General features: G+C 36.5%; 2 protein-coding genes across 7 annotated transcripts in view; one reads left to right on the top strand and one right to left on the bottom strand.

Moving 5' to 3' along the window:
* Window positions 1–3698, bottom strand: part of pbrm1 (polybromo 1) — a 19445-nt gene extending 15747 nt beyond the window's left edge. For 4 of the 6 annotated variants that reach the window (XM_058790779.1, XM_058790782.1, XM_058790783.1 and 1 more), the window contains exons 1-6: window positions 3571–3694; window positions 3203–3373; window positions 1437–1584; window positions 1142–1239; window positions 878–1025; window positions 38–184 (exon numbers count right to left, since the gene is read on the bottom strand). In XM_058790779.1, the coding sequence (XP_058646762.1) occupies window positions 38–184; window positions 878–1025; window positions 1142–1239; window positions 1437–1584; window positions 3203–3228 (567 nt within the window). In that variant the 5' untranslated portion in view covers window positions 3229–3373; window positions 3571–3694. Of the gene's footprint in view, window positions 1–37; window positions 185–877; window positions 1026–1141; window positions 1240–1436; window positions 1585–3123; window positions 3374–3570 lie in introns of those variants that run through there. The other 2 variants (XM_058790780.1, XM_058790781.1) reach the window with 2 other exon arrangements.
* Window positions 3680–12976, top strand: gnl3 (G protein nucleolar 3). Its single transcript, XM_058790785.1, has 15 exons — window positions 3680–3779; window positions 3938–3996; window positions 5555–5695; window positions 5864–5974; window positions 6053–6133; window positions 6257–6392; window positions 6481–6584; window positions 8259–8403; window positions 8551–8638; window positions 8816–8993; window positions 10457–10599; window positions 10718–10854; window positions 10969–11129; window positions 12586–12652; window positions 12748–12976. The coding sequence occupies exons 1-15, from the start codon at window positions 3767–3769 to the stop codon at window positions 12849–12851; spliced, it is 1668 nt and encodes a 555-aa protein (XP_058646768.1). The 5' UTR covers window positions 3680–3766; the 3' UTR covers window positions 12852–12976.

Here is a 12976-nt window from a genome sequence, read left to right as displayed (position 1 = left end):
TGCTGGAAAATGACAGACAAGATCTGGGGTTTCTGACCTCCTCTTCTGTGGCCCCTCCAGGGTTTTCCTGCGAGTCATCATCGTCATCGTCTTCATCATAGTCCCCTCGCTGCACAAACTCATTTTTGGTGCGAATATACAGATCCCACAGTTTACAAGCAGCTCTGTACTCCGGAGTTTCTGGCTGCGCAGGAAAAAATAAAAGTTTCAGCTTTTTTTTAATACAAGAAACATCAAAATCTGGTCACACTTTATTTTAAGGTCCAATTCTCACCATTAACAATCCATTAATTACAACTTTTGCCTCAATAGACTCTTAATTTTCTGCTTATTAATAGTTAGTCAGGTAGTTGTTATCACACTATTTGGACTTTGTTGTTGTGTTTCCCTGTTCTCCTTCCTTGTTTCAGTCCCTTGACCTACTTTCCCCTTGATTACTCGAGTTAGTTCACCTGTGTCTAGTTAATTTAGTCATTAGTTCCTTTTGTATAAAGTTTGCCGGTTCAGTTCTTGGGAGTTGCTGGTTATTAATGTGGATTTGCTTTTGCTTTGCTCTGTTGTTTCCCTGTGGATTTATTAAAGACTGTGGATTGAACAATTCTTCTTCGTCGTGCGCTTTAACTAGCTTAAGCTTTCCATGACAGTTGTTAAGTTGAGGTATTGGGTAGGATAATGGATGTAGAATATGGTCATGCAGAATATGTGCTTTTATAAGTACTAATAAACAGCCAATATGTTAATAATAGGCATTCTAATAAGCAACTAGTTAATAGTAATAATTGGTCCCTATACTAAAGTGTTACCCAATATCTCAATGATACTTCACTGGTGCAATAATTAAAACAGAATATATTTTAAATATAAGATAGATACACACTTTGTAGTACGTCTTGGCATTGTTGAATAAGAGCTGGAAATCAGCTGTGAGCTGCTCAACATCATCATACTCCTCCATCTTCAGCTTCTGCTGGATTTTCATCATGTCAATGGGCTGAGACACCACATCATAGTAATCCGGCTGGTTCCTGTAGGGAAGCCTTATCTGTGTTATCCATTATGCTGTTAAAACCTAGAGTTTTGGTTTAAGTTTTAGTTGACAGAAAGCTGGTTAAGGGCCAGAAATCTCTAATGTGTGACTGACCTTCTCTTTGGTGCTCTGATGAAGAGTTCACACAGCATCCTGCCCTGATCATCCTTATAGTCTCTGATAGTGTTGTACAACTCGTGACACACAGCAATCTGTAAGGAAAAACTTACCGAATGACACACTATAACAAGTATCATCTGCAGTTATCCTAAAGCAGAAGTCATTTAATCTGTGAGAGCAGGAACAGGAGAGCCGTGATATAACTTACATTTCTGCATAAAACATGAGGACAAATGTGTTAATATGCAGTTATTAATGACATTAAATACATGAACTCAATCGAACTCACGGGGTCAACAGTGGGGATGTTTGTGGTTCTTCTCCTCTTCCGACTGGTTGAAGGTATGGATGTGGTCTGGCTGTCCTCAAAATCTCCTCCGCTCACACTGCTGGATGGAGAAGTGGCTCTCCGTCGCTTTGAGCCCATTGCAAAAGCCCTTCATATAGAAAAAGGATATAATAATTCGAATAGTTAATATTCACTCAAATGGAAGCTTATTTTTAAGAATGATCATTAAATATATTTCAGAAATGATTATTACTGTTGACAGCAGTGATACTAGTACTCTAATACAGAGGTACAGTATTTGGGTCAACTAGACATTCACGTGCTGAAAGGCTGTTCTTACAAACAACGAAACACCATCATAACTAAAACTCACAGCTGTGGTTGCCAAAATAATTCAGAAAAATATAGTAAAAATGTAAACACATTTACAAAACAACCTGCACATTTTACAGTTTAAAACTGTAATTTACAAAATACAATTATTACATTTTAAATGGGTATATCGTTTCTGTAACCTTTCCTGCTGAAGGCCTGCCACTAAACTATGTTAATACTGACAACCTCTCTATATTAACACAGGTGGTAGAGAGAAAGCCACATGATCACAATCAAAGTTCATCACAAGTAGCTTTTCTACAATAATACAGAAGGTGCAGTTTCATATAAACAAATACTAAACACCATCATGGTAACACACAACTGTGAAGTATGAGACGACTTCCACAAACTGTATATTTAACAGTATTTTACTGTAAGGTTCGATCTAGCACAGTTTTTCACTGCATACACTAAGAGAACTTAGCATAAACCAATTATCATCTTTTACAGCATTGTTACAGTCTTTTACAATTAACATTTCTATCATTATTTTGCAGTGTACAGCTACAGATACAATTGTGGTAATCTTAGCCAATACTGTTAGCTAAGCTCAAATATAATTTATATAGTTCATAATAGTAATAATTATAGTAACTGATATTTAGGTTGAAACTATGCTTATCACAGGTAAACCAAATTTTCAAATGATTAATTATTAACATAATCATTAACTAATGCATTATTGTTGCCTTTGTCATGAATTAACAGTAATCCTACAGTACAGTAATACTTTTCATTACTATTTACCAACAGAATTATTATGCCTAGACACATATTTACCAGTGTCGTTTTTACAGAAATGTGCTATGGTAGCCATAATTCCCCTAAAAACAATAGTTACTCCAATTATTATACGTAAACAAAACAAAACCACTGGTTACATGCCATGGTCACAAAAATATTAATGAACAAAAAATAAAAATGAGATAAACAAAATCCTAGAAAGATTCTGAAAGCTTTAAACACCGATTTAAAGACTTCTTATATATTTATAAATGCAATCTTTACATTAATCGTTATGACTACGAAAATTAGAGGAAATGCTTAGGGTCCAACAGGAAATCATTTTCAAATCAAGTATTTAATACAAGTAATTAAATAAGTATTTTATAGGCCTACAATCGAGTATTATTGATGCAGCAGTAAATTAGCGGTAATCCTGTTAAGAGTCGTAGGCTAATGCTTGTTAACGCCTGCTTACTAACAGCATTAGTGCTATAACTAAATATTCAAGATATCCACTTTTGAAACAGTGTGCAGAAATAAAACAACACAAGAAGCTGCATATAAACACCGCTTCTGCACAAACCTGATTTTTTATTATGCTGTAATTACATAATTAGCATCTCGCGCATGAGTGATGTGCAGCTATGAGACACTGCGCGAACCTGTGATCAGCTGCATTTATTATCATGATAACTGATAATGACCACTGCACTTCAACAGTGTTTGCTGGGTTCAGAGTGTCTGCGGGAATCAGTGGTTTGCAGGGCGATGATGATGATGATGATGATGATCATGATGAAGGTGGGACCGCTATGTGTCTCTGCAGACACAAGCTGTGTGACACATGCATCAAGCACAGGCGGTTAAAAACAAAGACACACTCACACACTCTCTCTCTCTCTCACACACACACACACACACGCACGCACTGGGCCATGCAACACTTTGCATGATGATGCTCGCGGTTTATTATAGCATGAGCAGCAGACATGGCAGAAAATACACAGAGCGCGCCAGCTGCAGGTCTTACCGTCCGTGTCTGATCAGCTGTCTCTGAGAGCTGTCTGAGGACTGACACACATTCAACACGGAGGCTGATTGATTTATTAAATAAAACCGAGATGAAAAAAATTAACCCTTTACGGCGCGAAAGCGGAAGCGGAAGTGAGGAATAGAGACACGTGCTGCGCTGTGCTAGAGGAGCGCGTGCTAGAGCGGCGACAGACATGAAGAGACCTAGTGAGTATATAATCTCAAACAAATCTCATTATTTACACGATTTAACCATACAAACACAACGGTTATCATTATATTTACCAATTGCTCGTTATAAGGATGTAAACAGCTATCAGAAGTAGTCAAACACACTGACAAAACCCCACGTGTCTGTTTTGTAGAGTTGAAGAAGGCGAGCAAACGCATAACATGCTCCAAACGCTTCAAAATACAAAAGAAGGTAAGAGGTTTTAACTGTTTATGCACAATATGTAAGTGAATAGAGGCTTTGGTTCCGACCTGGTTGTTGTCAGCAAACTAGAGCTTAATACCAGTAACAAAAACAGTACCATGGTTTTACCATGGTGTTCACATAGGAGGTTTAGTAAATACCAAATACCTAAAATAGTATGTGTGTGTATATATATATTTATATGTATATATATATATATATGTGTGTGTGTGTGTGTGTGTGTGTGTGTGTGTGTGTGTGTGTGAGAGAGAGAGAGATATGTATTGTATATCCAAGTTCCAATATGATACATTACCCTTTTCATACCAACTGTATTATTCCATTTTCAGTGTGTTACTGTTTTGTAAGTTACTTATATGCAAGTTATAGGTTTGTGTTTGTCTATTATTGGGGATGTGCCAATATTAAAATGATGGGTTATATTGAAAGGTCGAAGGTGTTATTGGCAACATTATTTTCATATTATTGTCGGTATTAAAATGTAGTACCATTTTGCCTAAATTAAAAAAAAATATGGAAACCCGTTATTTCAAATTCTACAAAAGGCATTGCAGCTTTATGATGTACTGTATGCATGAAATGATATGAGATTCAACAGTTTAGTACTTTTTTTAGTACTTTGTTGAATCTCAAAATCATTTTATGCATACAGTAACGTTACATCATAAAGCTGCAATGCCTTTCGTAGAATTTAATAGTTTAATAATACTAAAATTAATAGTACTAAATTTGAATTAAAACTAAAATATGAAAACTCATTATTTCAACTTCTACAAAAGGCATTGCAGCTCTATGATGTACTGTATGCATAAAATGATTTGAGATTTAACTGTTGGTAAATTGTTACTGTAACTGTATTGTACTGTATGCACTGTATTAAGTGATTTAACTGTACAAATAGGACTTGGATACAAGTATGCATGCACAATTAAATATGATATCAGTTTGTTAAAATATCTCTAATGTAAACCAATATCAAATGTGGTTTTGATATATTGTGCATCCCTGTTTTACACCGTTATGCTTATGTACTCAACCATGCAAAAATTGGGGACAGTAAGATTATTTTTTCCAAGACTTTTTCAGCAAGGATGCATTAAATTGAATTGGAAAAAAAGACTTTTACATTGTTACATAAGATTTATATTTCTAATAAATGCTGTTCTTCTGAATATTCATCAAAGAACCCTGAAAAAATGCATTACTTTTTGCACAAATATGATGATAAATGTTTCTTAAGCAACAAATTATCATTATTAGAATGAAGTCTGGCATAATAACAAATTCAGCTTTGCCTTCACAGGAAGAAATTACATTTTAAAATATATTAAAACAGATAAACAGTAATTTAAAATTGTAACAATTTCACAATATTTTTGATCAAATAAATACATCCTTGAGCGTAAGTGACTTCTTTTAATGCTAGTGTGTCTTTAAAGTGCTCTGAAAAGTGTCCCACATGCCTTGGGTATCTAAATATATTATTTATTTATTTATTTATTATTGTTCTGGCTGTTATTACACACTACTTTTTCTCCATTGTAAGGTTCGGGAGCATAACCGTAAATTACGGAAAGAAGCAAAGAAGAAAGGGATAAGCCGAAAACCAAAGAAAGATATTGGAGTACCGAACAGTGCTCCTTTTAAAGAGGAAGTGCTTCGAGAAGCTGAGCAGAGAAAACAGGAGGTATGATCCCTGCCAAAACCACAGACACTGCAAAACCCTGTGAATCAAACTGCATTTTTCCATATGGACCTCACAGTTAATAACTGGCCATCACAGTGTTTGGTATATATGTTACTGAAACATATGCAGTCGCACTAAACTGATGTGCATTGTGTGTTGTTCTTAAAGCTTGAAACTCTGAAAGAGCAAAACAAGATTGCAAAACAGCAAGAAAGAGCTACAAAGAGGAAAAAAGAGAAGGAAGCAGAGAGTGGACCTGCAGCCAAGAAAGCTAAAAAGGTAAGATGGACGTAGAAATGGTTACTATAGAAGTGACTCGCTGGCTGTAGCTATCCTGCTAACTTTGTTCATTTGCAGGTGGCGAAAGCTAAAGAAGCAAAGGCTGCACTAATTAAACAGAAAAGCGCTAAGACATTCAAATGCTGTGAGCTGAACAAGGCAAGTTGACAAACGGATATCCAGCATAATGTGGCCAGCACTTGATGATAATATACTCCCGAACCTGTGATGAATCTCTAGCATGACCAGGTTGATCTTTCATTGGATTGAATTCTTGTGCAGGTGATTGAGGAATCTGACGTGATAGTGGAGGTTTTGGATGCCAGAGATCCTCTGGGCTGCCGCTGTCCTCAGCTGGAGGAAACCGTCCTGAAACACGAGGGAAAGAAAAAACTCTTGTTCATATTGAACAAAATAGGTAGAGAGCAGTTTGTGTTGCCTTACACTTCATGGCATCCAGTTATCAAGATGGAAAATGCTTATTAAAGTCTGTTTTTACTCTCTAGATCTTGTTCCTAAAGATAACGTAGAGAAATGGCTCCGGTATCTTGAAGCTGAGTGTCCTACTTTTCTCTTCAAAGCATCAATGCAGATACAGGACAGAACTGTGGTATGTATATGTGGTTCCACAATGCAGCACATTCCCAAATTATAAATGTTGGGGAGGGTATTTAATAGGATTGGGTACCGTAGCGACCACCGATTCACATTAAATCATTCGGTACCTGAGAACGCATTTGGGTGCATATGAGAGAGAGAGAGAGAGAGACCCTGTGACATGATGTGACCCCTGCAACTCTTTAAAACACAACACACAGGGCAAACCGAAATGTTCTGAAGTGTGCTTACATTTCTAGGGCCATATGGTTTCTGCGAAAACGCGGACAGGATGGAGGAGTCCATTCATAAAAACGGAATTTACTTTAGCGCGGAATGCCACGGAATTCATCGATTTTTGGATGAATAAAAGGTCTGTAACTTAATTCGAATCGCGATATGAACTAGTGTATGTGAATATTAAAATGCAAAAAGGTTTAAATATGAATCCTGCATTAATAATAAATAATTCCGTTATGAATGTGGAGACGTGGTTTTGTTTACTACACAAATACTGAAGAACACGGTGATTTTCAGCCTCTGCATCTCACTACATGAACACATGAACTTACAGGCTGTGAGAGTCACTTCATGAGAATTTTACCGTTTCATTTGAGAAAACTAGCATCATATCATATTGTATACACACAGAAACTTCACGGCAACCTGTCAAAATAAAAGTGTGGTTTAACATGTAACAGAAATATATTACCCTTCTATTACTTTTGTACAGTATAATGTACGTCTTTATATATTCCATTTACTGTCAAATTCAAATAAAACAATTAAATGATAAAAATAATTATTACAACCACAATTAACCACGTAATTTTAGAAAAAAATATTATTCAAACTTTTTTTGTTTGGCAAAAAATGAAAGCGTTTCATTTTCATTTGATTAAAAATAAATAAATGTTTCATGCCTTCATTTGATTATCAGAAAAAATAAAACAAGAATTTCTGGAAGAAGAAAAAAATGTAGGGCCCTTTTGTTCAAAATGTTGCAATTGAGAGTTTTGGACTTATTTTTTCACTGAAATGTTTTTATTATTACACAGAGATACCGATACCGTGCCGGTTAAAATATGAACGGTACCCAACCCTAGTATTTAATCTATTTAATATTTAATCTTTCCAGTCTTCAGTGTCACATGCTTAAAAAAAAACATTAAAATGTTTACATTTGGAAACTTGTGCTGCTTAGCATTTAATATGGAACATAAAGTATTAATTTCATGAGGAAAAAAACATACTATTGACCCCATATACAATAATAAATCTCTCTCTCTCTCTCTCTCTATATATATATATATATATATATATATATATATTATTAGCAGAAAAATTTGCACAAAAAATAAAAACTTTTTACCAAAGTACCAAATTTACCAAAGTAACGTAAGTATATTATACTAAAAATATACTTAAAGGTATCAATATTTAAGGGTTTTTGGCCATTTTTGCTCTTCAAAAAAAAATTATTGCCTTTTGTAAGCAGCAACATCAATTATGTCAGTATTGTGATTCACAGTTTTTATTACCAGTTTACTGAGGTGGTCCTGCCAGCTTGATGACCCAAGATTTAATTTTTAATAAGCTTTAGTACAGGGGGGAAAAAATAACAGTAACAAAAAGATGGATTTCAAAGATCGGCAGATATTGTCATCTCATAATCTCTATTTTACAGCAACAGAGGAAGCAGAGAGGAATTAATGCAGTTCTGGATCACAGCAGAGCAGCTTCATGTTTTGGAAGAGACAGTCTCCTACAGACGCTTACTGACTTTGCTAACAAGAAGGATGCCGAGACTATGCTTAAAGTTGGTGTTGTCGGTAAGATTTCTTGTCATTTTTATGGACCACAGTAACCTAATTTTGCCAAAAATTAAAAATAAAATCCAACTCTGAAATAATTTTGACTGTCTTATGCATTTCTATTAAAAATTGATATTGAATCATCTGCGGTTGTATTGACTTCAGGTTTCCCTAATGTCGGAAAGAGCAGCATCATCAATAGTCTGAAGGAAGTCCGAGTGTGTCATGTTGGTGTACAGAGAGGAATGACCAGGTAAAGCCTGACTATTTTGTGTCCTTGCACATGTGAATTTGAAGCATGATGAACCGTATTGGACTGACCAAAGCATGAAGTCTTCAATCAATCCAACACTGAGCTTCATATCCCACAATGCGTTTCTGCCGCAGGGCATTGAGCTACAGCCTCAATAACACTCTTTCCCCCATACAGATGTAAGCAGGAAGTGCATATTACTAAGAAGCTGAAGATGATTGACAGTCCAGGGATTGTGGCGGCCTCCAGTAACCCAGGAGATATGATGGCCCTCAGGAGCCTGCAGGTGGAGGAGAAGGAGGAGAGTCCACTGGAAGCGGTCAGGACTCTGCTGAAACAGTGCAATCAGAAGCATGTAAGGAACACCACTGCTCATGCCATCCAAACTGGAGATTTGTGGTTTAAGTTCAAGTCTGTTAGTTCACCCAAAAATGGAAATTCTGTCATTTACTCATCCTCATGTTGTTCCAAACCCGTATGAGTTTCTTTCTTCTACTGAACACAAAAGAATAAATTTTGAAGATAAGGGTAACCAAACAGTTGATAGACCCCATTGACTTACAGTATGGAAGTGTATAGTGTAGTTTAGTGTTGCATTAACGTTCATGCTTTATACTAGGGCTGGGTGATATTAAAGCGAAGATATCAAAGCACCCATTAACTGATTGGTCTGGTCAGCGCCGCTTTAAGTCGAACACACTTAATGCCGTCTGCTGGCGCTCGTTGTATTTTCACCACCTGCAAACTCACAAGGAGCTCATAAAAGGCACTTTACCTCATCGCTGCTCCACGTATGCCCTCTGCTCGTTTTGTTTTGGTTACACTGCTCGTTCGTGTCGTCAAATCATGTCGCATCTTGTCATTACTTCCTGTTTGGGTTCGTTTAGAAGTATTTGGTCCATGTTGCATTCATACTTCATTCAAACCCGCACCAGAGTTCGTTTGGAAGCGGACCGAGACCCATCTTTTTAGCGGTCTCGGTCCACTTGTTTGGTGCGCACCAGGGTTCGGATGGCAGCGTTCACACTTACTCAACCCAACCGCACTAACAGAGCAATCGCACCAGAGTTCGTTTTAATTGAACCAAAGATGACAAGTGTGAACACACCCTAAAACTAGTTTAAAGTCAGATAAAACAGCGCTGACAAACAGGAGAAACACTGTGCGCAGCCATACAGTCAGAAGGCTTTTCAGTCTACAAATCACATTATTTACTACGGATTTACTGTAGTAACACTAACCACACCATGGTATTTTGGGATATATTCATATCAAATTTTTTATCATGGTTTTGAGGTGCTATATGTGTGGTTTTAACTGTGGTTATCATGATCTAAATGTATGCTAAGGGTGTGCGATAATATCGTAATTGTTGTTTTAATGATCTGCAATTTGACATTGAGTATTTTGCAAAAACAAAACACCTACGGAGTGCACGCATACATTACGTGATGGAGTCTAGTGGGTTAAACAGTGCACGTGCGCATTTAGAGATTGTTCATGATTATAATTTATTTTTTTTCTTTATTTTTTTTCTTTGCCATATCGCCCAGCTCCTATTTCATATTCTCCTGATTTGGTTACAAAGGAAATGACTTGAATTTAATCATTTTGAAAGCATCAACATCGCTTATGTCCACAGTATAAGACATCAGGTATTCTGGTTTGTCATGTAATTGATCGGGCAGTTTCTAAAACTAAGGGGCATTTCATCGAATGTAATACTTTTTGTATTTCAGTTTACTGTATTTTTAAGGGGGTTAATTTCTCTTTAATCTCATATAAATAAGTTGACCTTCTCTCATGTGTCTCTTTCAGATAATGTTACAGTATAATGTCCCTGACTACAAAAACTCCTTAGAGTTCTTGACCACCTTTGCCAAGAAACGAGGCTTCCTGCAGAAAGGAGGCGTTCCAAACACAGAGCTGGCAGCCATGACATTCCTCAGCGACTGGACAGGGTCAGTTTCAGATGATGTTCATCATACCTTCAGAATGTGATGCTGAAATAACACCGTTACTGGTAAACTTCTGCTCTGTAGCCTCGGTCTTCCTAAGCTTTGTGTGATGTTGTTTTAGGCCAAAACTGAGTTACCACAGCAGAGCTCCGGAGCACCAGGGCCTTCCCTCATACCTCACTGATGCCATCGTGACTGAACTGAGGTCAGGTTTGGATATGGATGTAGTGAGGAAGGGCAACGAGAATGTTAACAAGGGTACGTCTCAGATGGGAATGATTTCATCCTCTAATGGTTACGGTTTATTGAACAAATCAGATCTGTTTTGATATTTTATGTTGTGGAAATTAAACCATGTGTACCTGTCCTCAGGTGTGCGATTCCCCAACCTGGCGAGCAGTATAAGTTTTAACGCAAGGGGCCCCACCGCTGGTGTCCTGAATGTAAGTGAGCTACCTAAAGAGACCATAACAATCACAGCACCAACAGAAGCAGATGAGAAGGAGACGGATGGGACAATCAACACAGAGGAGGTACTTCCTATGAGAGACTAGGAATCATTCAGTAATGATGCTTTACACTTCTGTCATCAGAGACGATGAGAAATGATGAGTTTGTTGTTCACATAAGTCCTTGATGACCTTCTAATCCAACTCTGATCTCACTCTGACAGAAACTCTAGTAGATTTGATATTCACAAACCATATCTGAGACCAATTTCATTATTTCTCAGAATGCACATTGAAAGTTCAGTGCAACTTAAGATCTCTCATGCTGTTAATTACTACAGAAAATGACTTTGGCTTGTTGCAGTACATTAAACTCATGTTTAGAGTAATGCTTTTATAATACTCCAAAGCATTCCATTTGGATAAATGTTCAACACAGTTTTAAAAGTGTAGCCACAAGATATTTAATGTTTACATAAGATTAGTTTGTTCTGGCATTCAAAATAAATTCATATTTTAAATTAATATCCTCCTTGCAACAATAATTGCTGCCATTTCAAGAGCAAAATAGTTTAAGACATGCTTTTTTTTTGGGCATTAAATAACGGTGCAAATGTCAGTAATTTGACGAGCGCAAACGTTAGTAAACCACGTTGCGTGATTCATTTTAATACTCTCCTCCCATAAATTTTGGGTCTAAAAGGGAAACTCCTACAAATGCATATTCAATAAGGTAAGTGGTACAAAATAACCACGCCTTTTTCAGCGCTAATTCTCCACTGTTTTTGGAAAATCCTGACAGTACTATTTTAACACGAAAAGATGGTTTGCGCTAGTGCAAGCTGTTAGTAAAGCTGGCCCCTAATGTCTATGTAAGCCTTTTAACTTTGACTTGTATTTTGCATATGTGTAAACCTCGTTCAGAACTTGTGTATAAAATGATTATGCTGATACAAAAATAGTTTCTGCATTTCAAACCCTTTGGAATGTCTTGTCACAAAGTCTTTCATTGTAATTGTGTTACGTTAAAGTACAGAAGTGACAACTTTTCCATTGTATTGTGACGTACATCCAAGTAAACAGATTTTCAAAAAAAGTAGAAATATAGGACGGGTACTATTTCTGTTCATTGGTTGTTGATTGGATTATGAGATGTGGGCATTCCACTCAAAAATGAAAGCCAGCTTGCAGTCGATTGTGGAGGAATTAAATGATTGGAGAAGTCTGTTATTTTTACCAGAAAAACAAGCTATGACATTTTGATTAAACATGGTCAAACATTTAAAAAAAAAAAAAAAACTTGCATGGATGAATCATTCAAAATGAGACCAATAACATGGATTTACAAAATAGGGTAAATTTTCATTTTATGCCAACTGTAAATGTAATTGCTTGCTTTTTTTTTTTTAACAAACTGAGTGACAAGTCTACAGTGTTTTGCTGTCCATGGAGCTTGTTTTATCTCCAGCACATTATTTCAGTACTCTGAATTCAGTAAATGGCTGATGTTGAATATTGATTGGCACACTTTGTTTTTCAGCCTGTGGTTGAAACTGAAGTTTCAACGGTGGTGACACCGATTCAGGAATCAACAAAAAAGAGAAAAGGTTTGTTTTGTGATGTACACCTATGAACTTCCTCGGTTTTTGAAATGTAACTGTCTTCTGACAATCTCAATTGTTTTGCCTTTTATCTTCTACAGCCAAACCAACTAAAAAAGTGAAGTTTGTCCCTGTCGACATTGACCTGACTTCAGTGCAGCATAACAATGATGACGCATATGACTTCAACACAGATTTTGTGTAAAATTTCACCAGTATGTACAGATTTATATGGACTGAGAGATGGTGTGGACTGCACTCAGTTGGAGTGCATAATGTGTTCTCTGTCTGTATGTATTAATACATAATAAAATGTATTTAGTTGACTTA

Source organism: Onychostoma macrolepis, chromosome 11 (assembly GCF_012432095.1).
Source record: "Onychostoma macrolepis isolate SWU-2019 chromosome 11, ASM1243209v1, whole genome shotgun sequence".
NCBI classification, from domain to species: Eukaryota; Metazoa; Chordata; class Actinopteri; order Cypriniformes; family Cyprinidae; genus Onychostoma; species Onychostoma macrolepis.
Note: the sequence above shows the minus strand (reverse complement) of the source record. Positions and strands in the feature narration are given on the sequence as shown.